The sequence below is a fragment of the Lolium rigidum genome, chromosome 3, assembly GCF_022539505.1.
Source record: "Lolium rigidum isolate FL_2022 chromosome 3, APGP_CSIRO_Lrig_0.1, whole genome shotgun sequence".
Classification (NCBI taxonomy): Eukaryota; Viridiplantae; Streptophyta; class Magnoliopsida; order Poales; family Poaceae; genus Lolium; species Lolium rigidum.
The window spans coordinates 390,672,537-390,685,547 of NC_061510.1; the positions used below are offsets into that span (position 1 = coordinate 390,672,537).

A 13,011-nucleotide genomic window follows, 5' to 3' on the forward strand; every position below is an offset into this window, starting at 1 on the left:
AACAGCCCGGTGGTCCCTGTCGTACTCTTCATCCGGAAGCCACACCATCCTACATGTATGAGCAACACATACAACATATTATGAGCCATTCATACCAAATATGAGCAACACATACATGAGAATATATCCAAATAAGCCATCACACATACATTCCTAACAAATATGAGTTATTCCATCAAAAATACATGAGAATATATCTAACTTTCGAATCACATATACATCACACATACATGAGAGTTCATATCCAAATACATCACACATATGAATTTCGTAAGACATACCATTCCTAGGCCCATAATAGACATATGTAAGACAATAGAATGCATTTGCTAAAATTTCAACACATACATGTAAAATTTCATTCAACACATCTAGGGTTCCTACATATCTAGGGTTCCTACATATCTAGGGTTCCTACACATACACATTCAACACATACATAGCCATTTCAAATCTAGTTTCCATGTCTAGGGTTCATGTGCAAATCTAGCAAGATCTATGAAATTAGTGGATGAATGTGAGGGAATCGAAGGGGAATACCTTGAGGAATGGAGGAGGAAGGACTTGGCCGGCCGGATCGACGATTCCTTGGTCGATTTGGTGGGGGGCCGAAGGGAGGCGGGCGGCGGCGGCGGTTGGGGGAGAAGCGAGAGAGAAGAGGAAGAAGAAAGAGAGGGTCGGGCTGGGCGCGGGCGCGGGCGCCACACTTAAGTGGATGTGTGGCGCCCGTGGCATCGGCGCCACACATGCTAGTGTGGCGCCCGTGGCATCGGCGCCACATATCGAGCCTCGCAAAATGGCTAAGTCCCAGACGTTCCGGAGCCCCTGGATGTTTTCGACCGAAAACATGATATAAGTTGGCATGTGTGGCGCCGTTGGGAGGGGCGCCACACATGCTGCCACGTCGGACGGGCGCACCGGCTCGGCGGCGAGGGGCCACGTCGGCTGGGTGTGTGGCGCCGGAAGGAGGGAGCCACATGGGCATGTGTGGCGCCCGTGGGAGGGGCGCCACACAAAAGGGTTAGATTGGTGAAATAGTTTCGCCGGAGGGTTAGTCTGTGCTTTTCTTCCACTTTTGGGTTATTTTTGTGTAAATCGCCGGCAGCTGCCTCCGCACGCACTCTCCCCGCGTTTTGGATTCACCGGTACGAGTTCCAATGATGGTGGATCAATAAAGGAAAAGCTGCGCGTGCGTTTTGGAGATGGATTTGATCGGTCCGGTCCGGTCCGGTTGGCTTGAAGAGAGAGGTAAAAGGAAATGCTGAACGGCGCAATGAGGCTGGCGGCAGCATGCGACCGACCCAATGCGCGGCGAGTTACGTGCGCGCGCAATTAGTACTGCTGCGCGCGTGCGTTCCTTGCTTCGCTGCTGAATAGTACTGAGGAGCCACCTGCTGTACGACTGCGGGCAGAGCCTGAACCCGGCGGTGGACCTCGGCCAGGTGAGCTCGCGCGCCGCCCACCAATCGAGATTGTTTGTCGCGTGATCTGATCTTAACTGATTTTTTGTCTGTCGAACACTCTCTCAGGTGGAGGGGTCGTTCGTGCAAGGCGTGGGCTTCTTCACGAACGAGGAGTACGCGACGAACGCGGACGGGATGGTGATCAACGACGGCACCATCCCCACGGTGGACACCATCCCCAAGCAGCTCAACGTGGAGCTCGTCAACAGCGCGCGCCACCGCAACCGGGTGCTCTCCTCCAAGGCCTCCGGCGAGCCGCCGCTGCTGCTGGCCGCGTCCGTGCACTGCGCCATGCGGGAGGCCATCAGGGCGGCCAGGACCGAGTTCTCCGCCGACTCGCCGCTCACGTTCCAGATGGACGTGCCCGCCACCATGGCCCACGTCAAGGAGCTCTGCGGCCTCGACGTCGTCGAGAGCCACCTACACAGCCTCTCCGCCGCCAAGGCGTGATGCTGTTTCAAACAGCCTGTTTGTCAGTTGTGTAGACGAGCCAGGGTTTGGGACAATGGCCGGTGTGCTTGTGTCATGCTGTGTATAAAAGAGAGACGTAATAAAATTATCGACGTTTGGAAAAGAGTTAGTACGTATATCACATAATAATATTATTATATGAACCCACCATGTATTTTGATGCATCTCCAAAAATAAACCATTAGATCATCAAGCTAAGTCCCAATCCATTTAGGCGACACGAATAGAGCGCGCTGCAAAGTGCTTTTAGAGCGCCAAAATTTAGCGCGACTATTAGAGATGTCCAAGAATAGAATGGAATAGAATGGTATTGCGCAGAATAGACAAACGAAAACGTTAAGACTGTGTTTGGATGCCTTTATGAACATATCCTTTCATCTTACTTGTAGTTGTAGACTTCGTTTTCCATAACATATCATTATTGCTTGTAATTGACTATAGTGTTGTACTTCCTCCAGCCATCAAAAATGTCTCAATTTCATTCGCGCCTAGTTGAGACACTTTTGGGGAAAATGGGACAGAGAGTACTTTTCACAAAAACAAATAAAAGAGTCGAAGAATGAATGTTTGCACTAAGTTATAGCCTGCATAAGAGCATCTTCATTCGCGCACCCCATACGATGTTTGTTAACAGCGCCGGATCAAGTGTAGGAGGACAACTCTTCCAGCCACATCTTTAATAGATTTAAAAGAAAATTTCAAATCAGAACTTAACGTGCATACATATTTTCTTATATTTTAAAAACTAGAATGAAATTCAACAAAAAATTAACTAAACCAAACTAGTCATCACGGCGCAAGCAGCAGAACCAGCCCTCGTCATCTTTGACGATGCTCAGGGTGGCACTTGTGCCTTCGCCGCCTCATTCTATGCCATCGTTGGTACCTGCCTTGCAGTTGTCGTCACCGAGGTCTACGTTGCCCGTCTCGTGCCCCGACCACTCAAGGCTGACGAACAACGGCATCGTCGTCGCACTCAGGTCGTTAGGCAACGCTTCAAGGGCGAGCGTGAGCCCCGAGCTATCGTCCCTTCTTTGTCGGGAGCTCGTGTTCCTTCTTTGGGCGGCGGAAGGTAATCCAACTTTGAGGTGGCTATGGCTGTCGCGCCCACTCACGGGCAAACAATGCCACGGCCGCACGTCGCCACCCACTTCCTTGGTGGGGGGAGTGGCTCTCCATCACCTCCTCACAAAGGGCGAGGTGTGCATCGCCAAGGACGACGAGCGTGACGTAATGCAAGTGGCCCAAAACAAGGCCTCCCGCAAGTGGAGGTCGACACTGAGGGGTCAGCGTCGCAGAGATGCTCGGGTAACTCCAACGGGTGTTGATGCACCTCCAGATCCAACAGCTGGCAAAGCGAGCGACAGCCACCACGACAAGGCTTGGCCGTCTCATGGCCCAGCCGACGATTAAGCTAGGTTTAGTTTCAATTTAGTCATTTTTCATTTAACTTTATAAAATATAATAAAATTTGAATGAAAAATAATATTTTCTTGTACGTGTCGCCGTTTGGGGACGTAACTAGAAACGGGCGTCGAGATGCCATTAGTTTTTCTTTGTCATTGCACATGCTTCCATTTCTACGAGAACATGTAGTAGCAATTTTATTTATGCACAAATTTCATGGATCCAAGGAAACAGTAAAGCTTAGTGGTTTATCGTGAGAGCTAAATTCGCCTCTGAGCACACTCGCAGCCCTCTGGATTGCCATGGAGACTCTCCACATTTCCAGCCGCATGGCCGCCTGCCGTTGTTTCGCGCTGTGGTTCCCCGACCGAGAGATGGCGTCAGCAATCCCAGGAAAGAACGAGAGTTCACTCTCATAGTCCTCCGGAGGCGAGTACAACTGTGAATACACCCAGGAAAATCATTGCAAAGCATGCTCGTAGAGTATAGAGTTTCATTGGTAACAACGAAAGAATTGCGATTTTTGACACTGTTATTGAAAAGTAGTTGGCCAAGGGTTGCTCACCAGGTGCTTATACCATGCTCTTCCTTGAAGTCCTTCCGCTTGAAGGAAGCTTCTTTCGGCAAGTAAAAGGCGGTCATTCAACAGCCGCCTCCTCATAAGACCGTATCCATCATGCATATCTAGTTGGTTTAGCTCCTGGATCCACAGAAGACAAATGACGTAAACAACTAATAGTAGATTAGGCGACAAAATTTCAGATGCCAAGTTCAGCTCGCCAAACCATTCCATTAACCCTAATCTGGTAGTGTTGAATGAAATTATGCTAGACTCTACTACTAGGCATGCAAGTGGACAGTCCGGCGAACATGATGGACAGCTCGCGGGATTAGGTTTGTGGTGCAAATTAGGTAAAGACTAATGATTGTTTCATTAGATGATTAGAGAATGAAGTGACGAGGCGGACAGGCCTTCATGGCTTGGCGGACGTACTACTCTGGAAAAGCATCGACACTAAACCCAGTGAACAAGCAACATGATTCATGGCCATTAAGGTCTAATAGTCCATTGAATTGAGGAAAAATATGTGGATCTGCTTAAGCACTTGTTTACAGAAATGCATATTCTTGGAGCACAAGGAAACAACAGCACATGATTACAATGTCCAAACGAAAAAAAAGGAACCAAGTATTCTAACGCGGAGTCTGGTATACAAAAAAAGAACTACAATGGACAAAGAAACAAGTAGCTTGAACAAACCTTTGCCTCCTTCTGAACATCCATGGCTGCACCGGAAAGATCCTTAATTAATCCATTTATGAAATTGACTGGCTGGCTATTGTTCAACATAGCGGCAAACACATTTAGATGCTCCTGTAATGTTACGAATTCAAAGTGTACATAAAAATCCTATATCCAGACTATGTTGCTATAATAGTTATGCATGACGGAGAAAGCAAAGCCCAACAACGATAAATGTGAATTTTGTAAGAATAGTTGGTGTACCTGCAACTGTGAGGCATATGTCTGATAATCAAAAGGTAACACAAGATCGTCTGCCAAGCGCAGCACTAGTAGTCCCCAAATTTCGGTAACTGATGAAGTGCAAAAACTAAATGAGTGGTCTGATGAGTAATACTCCCTCCATACCAAAATAACTTGCTGAACTTATTTTGGGACGGAGGGAGTGTAATACATGCTTGCACACATCATTTCTCAAGCACCAGTTAAAATCAACCACAATGATATGTTCGATTCAGTAGGCCACAGTCCATGAGCATTCTTACTCTTGACAAACAAACTTGTTATTGTAGCACTAAAAAAATCATTTCGATTGATCATGTTGCTACTTACTAGCCAAATGACGCAGAAACAATGGATCGCCATGATTTTCCATCCAGACATAAGAGTCAAGTGCAGTATGGTAGCCAGGAAATTCTGTGTCAGTAGTACCCTTATTAGTGATGTTGTTTACATCATATATTCGCAGATTTAGTAAGAACGTGGTAAGTAAAGGTAGAGCAAGAAACAAAATTGTATCCGCCTAAGTTAAGGTTGAGCACAAAAAATATGAAAATAACAAAAAATGATTGGCATGCATAACTCCAAAAATGCATTCTATAAACCAGCCAAAATACTTCAAACATTAGTAGCAGTAAAGATCCTAAAATCGATATTTATATGAAAGAAATTCATATTGGTATATCTGAGACACAAAATTCTACAATATCTGACATTAGAAGAAAACGAAAATATGGTAACTTATACTTGAAAATATACAGTTCTTTCTCAAACCAAATATATGCCAAAGTTAAGAGTATATATCAGAAGATTACAAGTCGCGACTTTGAATCAAATATCAACTAGCAACTCCAAGCAACCATTGGGTTAAAGCTCAAATACCTTTTCCATAGTACAAGTCGACACAGGGAATTCCAGCATGATGTAGAAATGGGGCAAAATCAGAATCAGTTCTGGCAAGTCTTTCTATCTGCAAACTGAGATCATCTTCAGAAATAAATCTAAAACAGAACACAAGGCACCGGCCAAGATCATCTCCAGTACAATTAGTATGTGCGGGTTTCAGTGTTTGGTCAATGCACACATGTGAGATTACAGATTATATTAGGAAAGAGGCGCTCTTGAAACAAAAAATGAAGGGAAACCTTTCCGCATTACACAAAAACTTACAAACAATATATTAGATGATTGTGAATACAATATATGAACGTCTTATTTTCTTGGTTTGGGCTCTGTATTGCTACTGTGTTCCACTTACACAATATATCCACCTATTTTAGTAAAAACCCATAAAGATCGAAGAGATTTCATATTAGAAATACACATAATTTAAAATGGCAAGTGGCTGCTTTCACATTCCTCTGGTACGGCTGTTGTCCTGACTGCCGACTTGAATAAAAAGTTGATCTGACCTAAATAAACTGTAGTAGCCAAATTTGGGGAGGAGTGTGCGTACCTACTATGACCGACCTATAAACACCTACGGCATTTGCGGCAATTAGACGCAATGATAGCATGCTATGCCTGTTCCTACTAACATCATCATACATGATAGTCCATTGTATTAGTAAGAAAATTATGAGACCACAAATGAGATGTGATTCCCACGTGGATAATTCAAATTCACGTTTATCTTGCATGCAAAGGACAAACTGTGACCTCTACATGGCTCTGCTGTGAAACTATTATTTTACTTCTAATTTATGAACAGTTTAGAGCAACTAGAGACAAGTAACCACGTTGAATTGCAGTCCAGCTACTACACCGATACAGAAGGAAATTAAACAAATCTAATTCTTAAACTGTGACCTCTACATGGCTCTGCTGTGAAACTATTATTTTACTTCTAATTTATGAACAGTTTAGAGCAACTAGAGACAAGTTACCACGTTGAATTGCAGTCCAGCTACTACACCGTATACAGAAGGAAATTAAACAAATCTAATTCTTACACTGATACCGCCATTCATTGCAATCCATGTATCATGAACTGTCTTTCCTTCAACATCTGGATCCTTTACCTGGAAATAGCAGGTTCAAACTAGAATAAACCTCATGTATTCATTCCATTTCTTTGATATCTCACTGACTATGATGCGGTAACGATTCTTGCAATTAGTACGCTTAACTAGTTTCAACCATACGCAAGAAACAGGTCAGGTACTAATAAAGGTTCTTCTAACAGAACCATGTGCCAAGGGATTGGTATCGTTAAATAAAAGTGAAATTGCATTTAAGTTTTAGCAAGACTAAATCCCCAGCCCAGAGAAAAATGTAAGAACAAAACAAATTGCTTCTACCTGTCTTGTAACTTCAACCAAGAGTTTGTCCAACTGGGGAGTAGAACCTGCGAAGAGCCCCATGCCTTGCACAGCACAATCAACATTCAAGTAAGCTACAGCCTTGGAATGGAGATCTCCAAGGTTCTCTTCGACCCATTCAGTTGACCCGATCTGGAAAAAAGAACCTTCAAAATATAGAAAAGGCAATATGTAGCAAAAATTAAATGAGTCTGAAGGTTTGGCATGAATGAGTAGGAAAGCAAGTAAAATAATCTTTTACTCGGGTTGTTCAGGAATTCGTTAACTGGTAACGGCTCGCTCGGCAACTGAATAGCGATTAATCGGCAAATTCACCAGTTAATCGGCTGATTAATGGGGTAATCGGCATTTATCGGCTAATCAGTGACCCCCCGAGCAGCGATTAACTGGCCATTTAATCGGTGATTCGGCCGAATTCTTGAACAACTGGATACTGAACAGCCTAACATCTAGATAGCACATACAGACTTCATGCTATTATGATTTTGCTATTTGATCAAATCAAGAAAATGCTATGCAAATCATAAAACATCAATAATTAATAAAACTTATTGTCTGCCTGTTTCTGATATTTTGCCAAAAAGAGCATGCACTTGCTCAGTCAAAACAATTGTGCCAACTGCAACCAGTTTGCCTATTCATCTTGCAGCACATTCGTCCAATGGTTACATACTTACATACCTCTTTTTTAACAGGTATCTTTAGTTCTTCCATTGGTATAAACTTACCATTCCAAACTCTAGGTAGGTGACACTGCACGCCCTTGCCAAATTACATGTTTTTTTTTTGCAAAATAAACACATGCATTTTCTTACATTGTCAATAAAAAAGATACCTGTTAAACACAAGCATTTTCTAGGTCATGTTACAAGCTACAGAACTCAGTTACATACTTTACATTGCCAATTCCATTGCACTACTCTAGGTAGGTGACATTGCACACTACATAATCACTTTTTTTTTGCAAAATAAACACATGCATTTCTTACATGTGTAGTTTCAATTTATTTTTGGGGGTGGGGGAGGGGGGCACATGCCCCCTGGCATTAGTACACACGTCCGATGGTTACATGGACCTGTCAACTTACCATTCCAAACTCTTCTGCGTCCCAGCTACAAATAATGATGGTCCTCCGAGGTGTCCAACCTGATTGCAGCATTATACCAAGCCGGCGAGCAACATTTAGAAGTGCAGCTGTCCCACTGTTAGGATCAACTGCTCCATAAGTCCACGCATCTCGGTGGTTACCAAGGATCACGTAACGATCAGGTTCTTCATATCCTTTGATGATAGAAAAAATATCCTTTATGGTAGCCATCTTCCTGTCCTCCTTCAACAAAGAAACAAGAAGACAGTTTCACTATTTTTAAAAGTTAAAACCACCATGATCTTGACTATTGTAATAAGGTACAGATACTTCGACTTTGATAGAAGATGCAACAGTGATAAACTGTAATACACAACTTTTTCTCCCAGGCATATAAAATGCAAAAGAACAGAAGATGCATCATGAATGACAGACAATTATCATGTCTTTTGTTTGTCCAACACTTTCCTGGTCCAGCAAAATAATGATAAAACAGTCTACAGCATAAAGTCATCCGAAGAAGCATTTAGCACTTCCAAAACTGGGTGATAAAACGGTCTACAGCATAAAGTCACCCGAAGAAGCATGTAGCACTTCCAAAACTGGGTGTCCAAATGTTATGTTATGCTAACCCTATGCACAATGCAAATAGTTAGTGACTATGAAATCATGCAGGAGTGCAAAGATGTGACAGATGTGGGTAAACAATGAAAAACATCAACTAATCAACACCCCCGCCTTATATGATGCAGCAAGACCTAGAAAATGCAAAATGAAAGTGAGGAGGTGTAGGAAGAAAGAATCCTCGACGTTCATTTTGTTAAGCTTCATGCACTAGCCAACGCAACCAATAGTCAGAGGCAGGCTCAAGAGGCATGTACGTGCGTATACAAGGACACCGAGGGGGCAACAACACTCGAACTCAAGACCTAGGTTGTGATACCATGTTTTTTTTTTTGCGAAAATTCAAAATTCCACCGATCTATTAATAATCATCAACAGCAGTACAAAAAGACCCAAAAGTAATAAAAATTACAAATAGGTCATTGGACCACCTAGCGACGACTACAGACACTAGCGCGAGCCGAAGGCGCGCCGCCGTCCTCGCCCCTCCATCACCGGAGCCAGGCAAAGCTTGTCGTAGTAGAGCTTGTTGTAGTAGACTGACGAGACGTCGCCGTGCTAAGGCCCCAAAGAACCAGCGCACCAGAGGAGACACCGTCGCCTATGATGACAACCGTAGATCGGAAGAGACTGACCTGAAACCACACCAGCAAACACAAAAACCAACCGGATCCCAGCAGATCCGCCAGACACACAACTCCACGCACCTTTTCTCCTAGGCATATAAAACGCAAAAGAAGAGAAGATGCATCTTGAATGCCAGACAATTATCATGTCTTTTGTTTGTCCAACACTATCCTGGCCCAGCCAAATAATGATAAAACGGTCTACAGCATAAAGTCACCCGATGAAGCATTTAGCACTTCCAAAACTGGGAGTCCAAATGTTATGTCATGCTAATCCTATGTACAATGGAAATAGTTGGTGAGTATCAAATCATGCAAGGAGTGCAGAGATGTGTGACAGATGTGGGTAAACATGGAAAAACATCAAGTAATCGACACCCCCGCCTTATATGATGCACCAAGAGCTAGAAAATGATTGCATTGCAAAAAGAAAGTGAGGAGGTGCAGGAAGAAGTAATCCTGGACGTCCCTTTCACTCTGTATCCATAACAGTAGTCTTCAGTAAGCCAACCAAAGTGTGTACAGGCAGCAGAAACTATCTGGGGGCAGTAAACACCAAACAGAGCCGCTAATTTGTTGACGCAGTCTTGCTGTGGAAAAGGTGATAAGGCCGTGAGACAGCAAAAACCACCTGGGAGTGCTAAACACCAAACACAGAGCCGCTATCTGTTGACACAGTCTAGCTATGGGAAAAGGCGATAAGATGAAGAGATGCTGGAACCAAAATAGTGAAGCTGAAAACGACATTAGCTAACTACTATTCCTGTATTTGGCTGCGTAACTTTGGTAGATCAGAAGAGTGTAGAGGATAACACATGCCATTGGCAGACAACACACCAAATTAAGCAAGCGTCAGATGAGGAGAATCATAGAAGCCCCCAAATCCAGGCGGGTCAAAGGATGAGCAGTCCGGACCACGGCATTTCCTGTTTTGGGGCGTAATTGTCGTTGTTTCTTGTCTCTATTTGTATGGGGACAGCAAAATACCAAAGGAGTCTGTATACCTGGTAGGTGAAGTTGAGGAGCGTGGGGCCTGGCCCGACGCCGCCGACGTGGTCCCCGAGGTTGAGAGCGGCGCGCCACTCCGGCGGCAAGGGCGGCCCGCCGAGGGTCCGTACGATGGCGGAGGCCGTGTCGGCCGACACCGGCATAGACGGGATCGACGGGAACCGCCGCTTTACGATCTCGTCGTCGAACCCTAGGCGCTGGGCCCCGTCCGTGGCGGCCCAGCCGGGCGTGAGCGGGTCGCCGGGGCCGCCGAGGATGACGGTGCCGCGCTCGACGCCGCCGTCCGCGCGGCCGGCGATGAGCACGGCGGCGGCGCCCCGGGCCGCGGCGCGCGCCACCACCCCGCCGCGGTACCCGCCCCCGCGGACGGCCACGGCGACGCGGCCGCGGACGGCGACCCCGAGCCGGTCGAGCGCGCGGAAGTCCTCGTCGCGGCCGAGGTTCACGAAGACCGCCTCGGCCACGGCGGCCCCGGAGGGGGAGTAGGCGTGGTAGGGCCGCGCGAGGCGCCGATGCGGGTCTGCTGGTTCGTCGACGGAGAGGTGCGCCAGGAGGGCGCGGTCCGGGGTGAGGAGCGCGAGGGAGGCGTCCGCGCGGTAGGAGAGGAGCGGGGTGTAGTCGCGGGTGACGGTGTGGAGCCCGGCGGCGCGGAGGCGGGCGAGGACGTGGGAGGTGACGGTCGCGGCGGGTGGGGTCCCCGCGAGGTGCGGCCCCGCGGTGAGCGCGCGGAGGTCGGCGGCGATGGTGGCGTTGGCGCCCGGGGAGAGCGAGAGGAAGAGCGCGGCGGGGTCCGGGACGGAGTTGGGGATGTTGGTCACGGTGAGGCGGTGTTGTACGGGGCGGCCGCGGAGGACGAGGAGTGAGACTAGGAGCAGGAGGCCGAAGGGAAGGAGGACGCGGACGGCGGCGCCCGGTGGCAGCAGCGAGAAGTGCCGCATTTGGGCCGGAGACGGCGGCCACGCGTCGGCGTCGGCGGCGGGGGCGGGTGGTGGGAGTGTGGGGACTGTGGGAATGCCACCGTGCGGACGCACTGATGCGCAGCTTTATTAACGCCCACGGGATGAACTGTTACAAGTAGGTGCCGTATGTAAGTAGACTGTTCACCGTAGGTTCACGTAGTACCATTGCCGGTACTGCTTGTAGTAGCTACGCGGTGGCCGGGTTGGATTCCGATAAGTACGCCCACAGCATGAACGCCTGCTTTACGAGCTGGGCCCGGCGGTTTCCACTCGGAGCGGGTGAAGCGCCGCCGCGCCGTTTCCGTGCGGGGGTAGCAGTTGGAGCGCATCCGCATCATAGCGCAGACGCCGGGATTGGCTGGCCCGGACGGTGCGCGCCGCACCTCGGGGATGCTGGAGAGGTACGTGTGATGCGCGCGGGGGGGCGTGCCGGGCCCAGGACGACGCTGTCGCCGCGCCGCCCGCGAGCTTTACCTTTGCCGAGACAGAGGACAGCGACCGGCGCACCTGGCCGTTGTGGTGCGCTCCGGGTGGCGGCCCTTCCGCGGCGATTCCCGTCTCGGCCTCGGTGCCTCTTGATGGGGGCGTCGTCTCGTCTCTACCCAAGTTTTTGCTATCCTACTAGTGTTATTTCTGGTCTTTTGCGGGGAATCATGCTAGTGCTAGTGCTGCGCATATCAAGGGGTTGTCTACTTTATCAATGTGCCTATGCTTTCTTCTCATGCTCCCTCCATTCCAATGAATAAGGCATCCTCCTTATACATGATTATTACTCTAAATATATGGAGATTATTGGTATAAGATTAGCATCATTAGAATGCGTTTTTCAATATGAATCAAACCTACTAATTACATACTCCCTCCATCCCAATATGTAAGGTGTGTAAGCCTCCTCCATTTTTCCTAAAATGTAAGGCGCATTAGCAGATTTTGGTATAATTAAAATTGTGTTACTCAAATTTTTCGGTCAAAGTTAATCTTAAATGCATCTTATTCATCGTATTTTTTTCCCTACTACTACCGCCTACCCGTGCTACATGCTCGTCAAATATCTCCTATTCCTAGTACATATGGGACGAGCATGTAGCCCGAGTAGAAAATGATGTGAAAGTGAATCCTTGTCGTTTACTCAATAGACGACAATCTCGTTTGGATTCGGAGATACCTCTTTGATTCACGCGAGTTTGGCGACTCGAATTGCTTCCTGGTTAGCAGTGGCGGGTCTAGAAAATACCGTTAGGGTAGGGTAACCAAGACAATCATACGATATGATAGGTTTCTTAATTTTTCAATTTTTTCTCTCGCTAAAATACGTGATGGGGGGAACGTTAGGGTGGGGCTAAAACCTTCTGGCTCCGCCACTACTGGTTCGTGTTGGAGAGCTGACCCGCGAAGAGACAAAGGCCTTCAGATTTTGTCGGAATTTTGGAGCGAAACTCATGGGAAATCTGCATACGCCGAAGTTCTGAAGATGCCAAGTGGGCGACGCGGTCGGGAGTGCCGACTGTGGGAGAGGAGGGCA

The 13,011-nt window shown here is 47.2% G+C and overlaps 2 protein-coding genes across 2 annotated transcripts; one reads left to right on the forward strand and one right to left on the reverse strand.

Moving 5' to 3' along the window:
- The first annotated feature begins 1,202 nt into the window (after nt 1-1,202).
- On the forward strand, nt 1,203-1,994 carry LOC124697649 (indole-3-acetaldehyde oxidase-like). The gene is made up of 3 exons (XM_047230205.1): nt 1,203-1,248; nt 1,378-1,442; nt 1,530-1,994. The coding sequence occupies exons 1-3, from the start codon at nt 1,203-1,205 to the stop codon at nt 1,911-1,913; spliced, it is 495 nt and encodes a 164-aa protein (XP_047086161.1). The 3' UTR covers nt 1,914-1,994.
- Nucleotides 1,995-3,459: 1,465 nt separating this feature from the next.
- Nucleotides 3,460-11,468, reverse strand: LOC124697652 (probable glutamate carboxypeptidase PLA3). The gene is made up of 10 exons (XM_047230207.1): nt 10,527-11,468; nt 8,273-8,515; nt 7,164-7,316; nt 6,816-6,884; nt 5,746-5,833; nt 5,197-5,280; nt 4,849-4,937; nt 4,603-4,716; nt 3,907-4,041; nt 3,460-3,780 (listed from the first exon to the last, which is right to left on the reverse strand). Exons 1-10 carry the CDS (start codon nt 11,466-11,468, stop codon nt 3,556-3,558), a joined length of 2,142 nt encoding a protein of 713 aa, XP_047086163.1. The 3' UTR covers nt 3,460-3,555.
- Between the last annotated feature and the right edge of the window lie 1,543 nt (nt 11,469-13,011).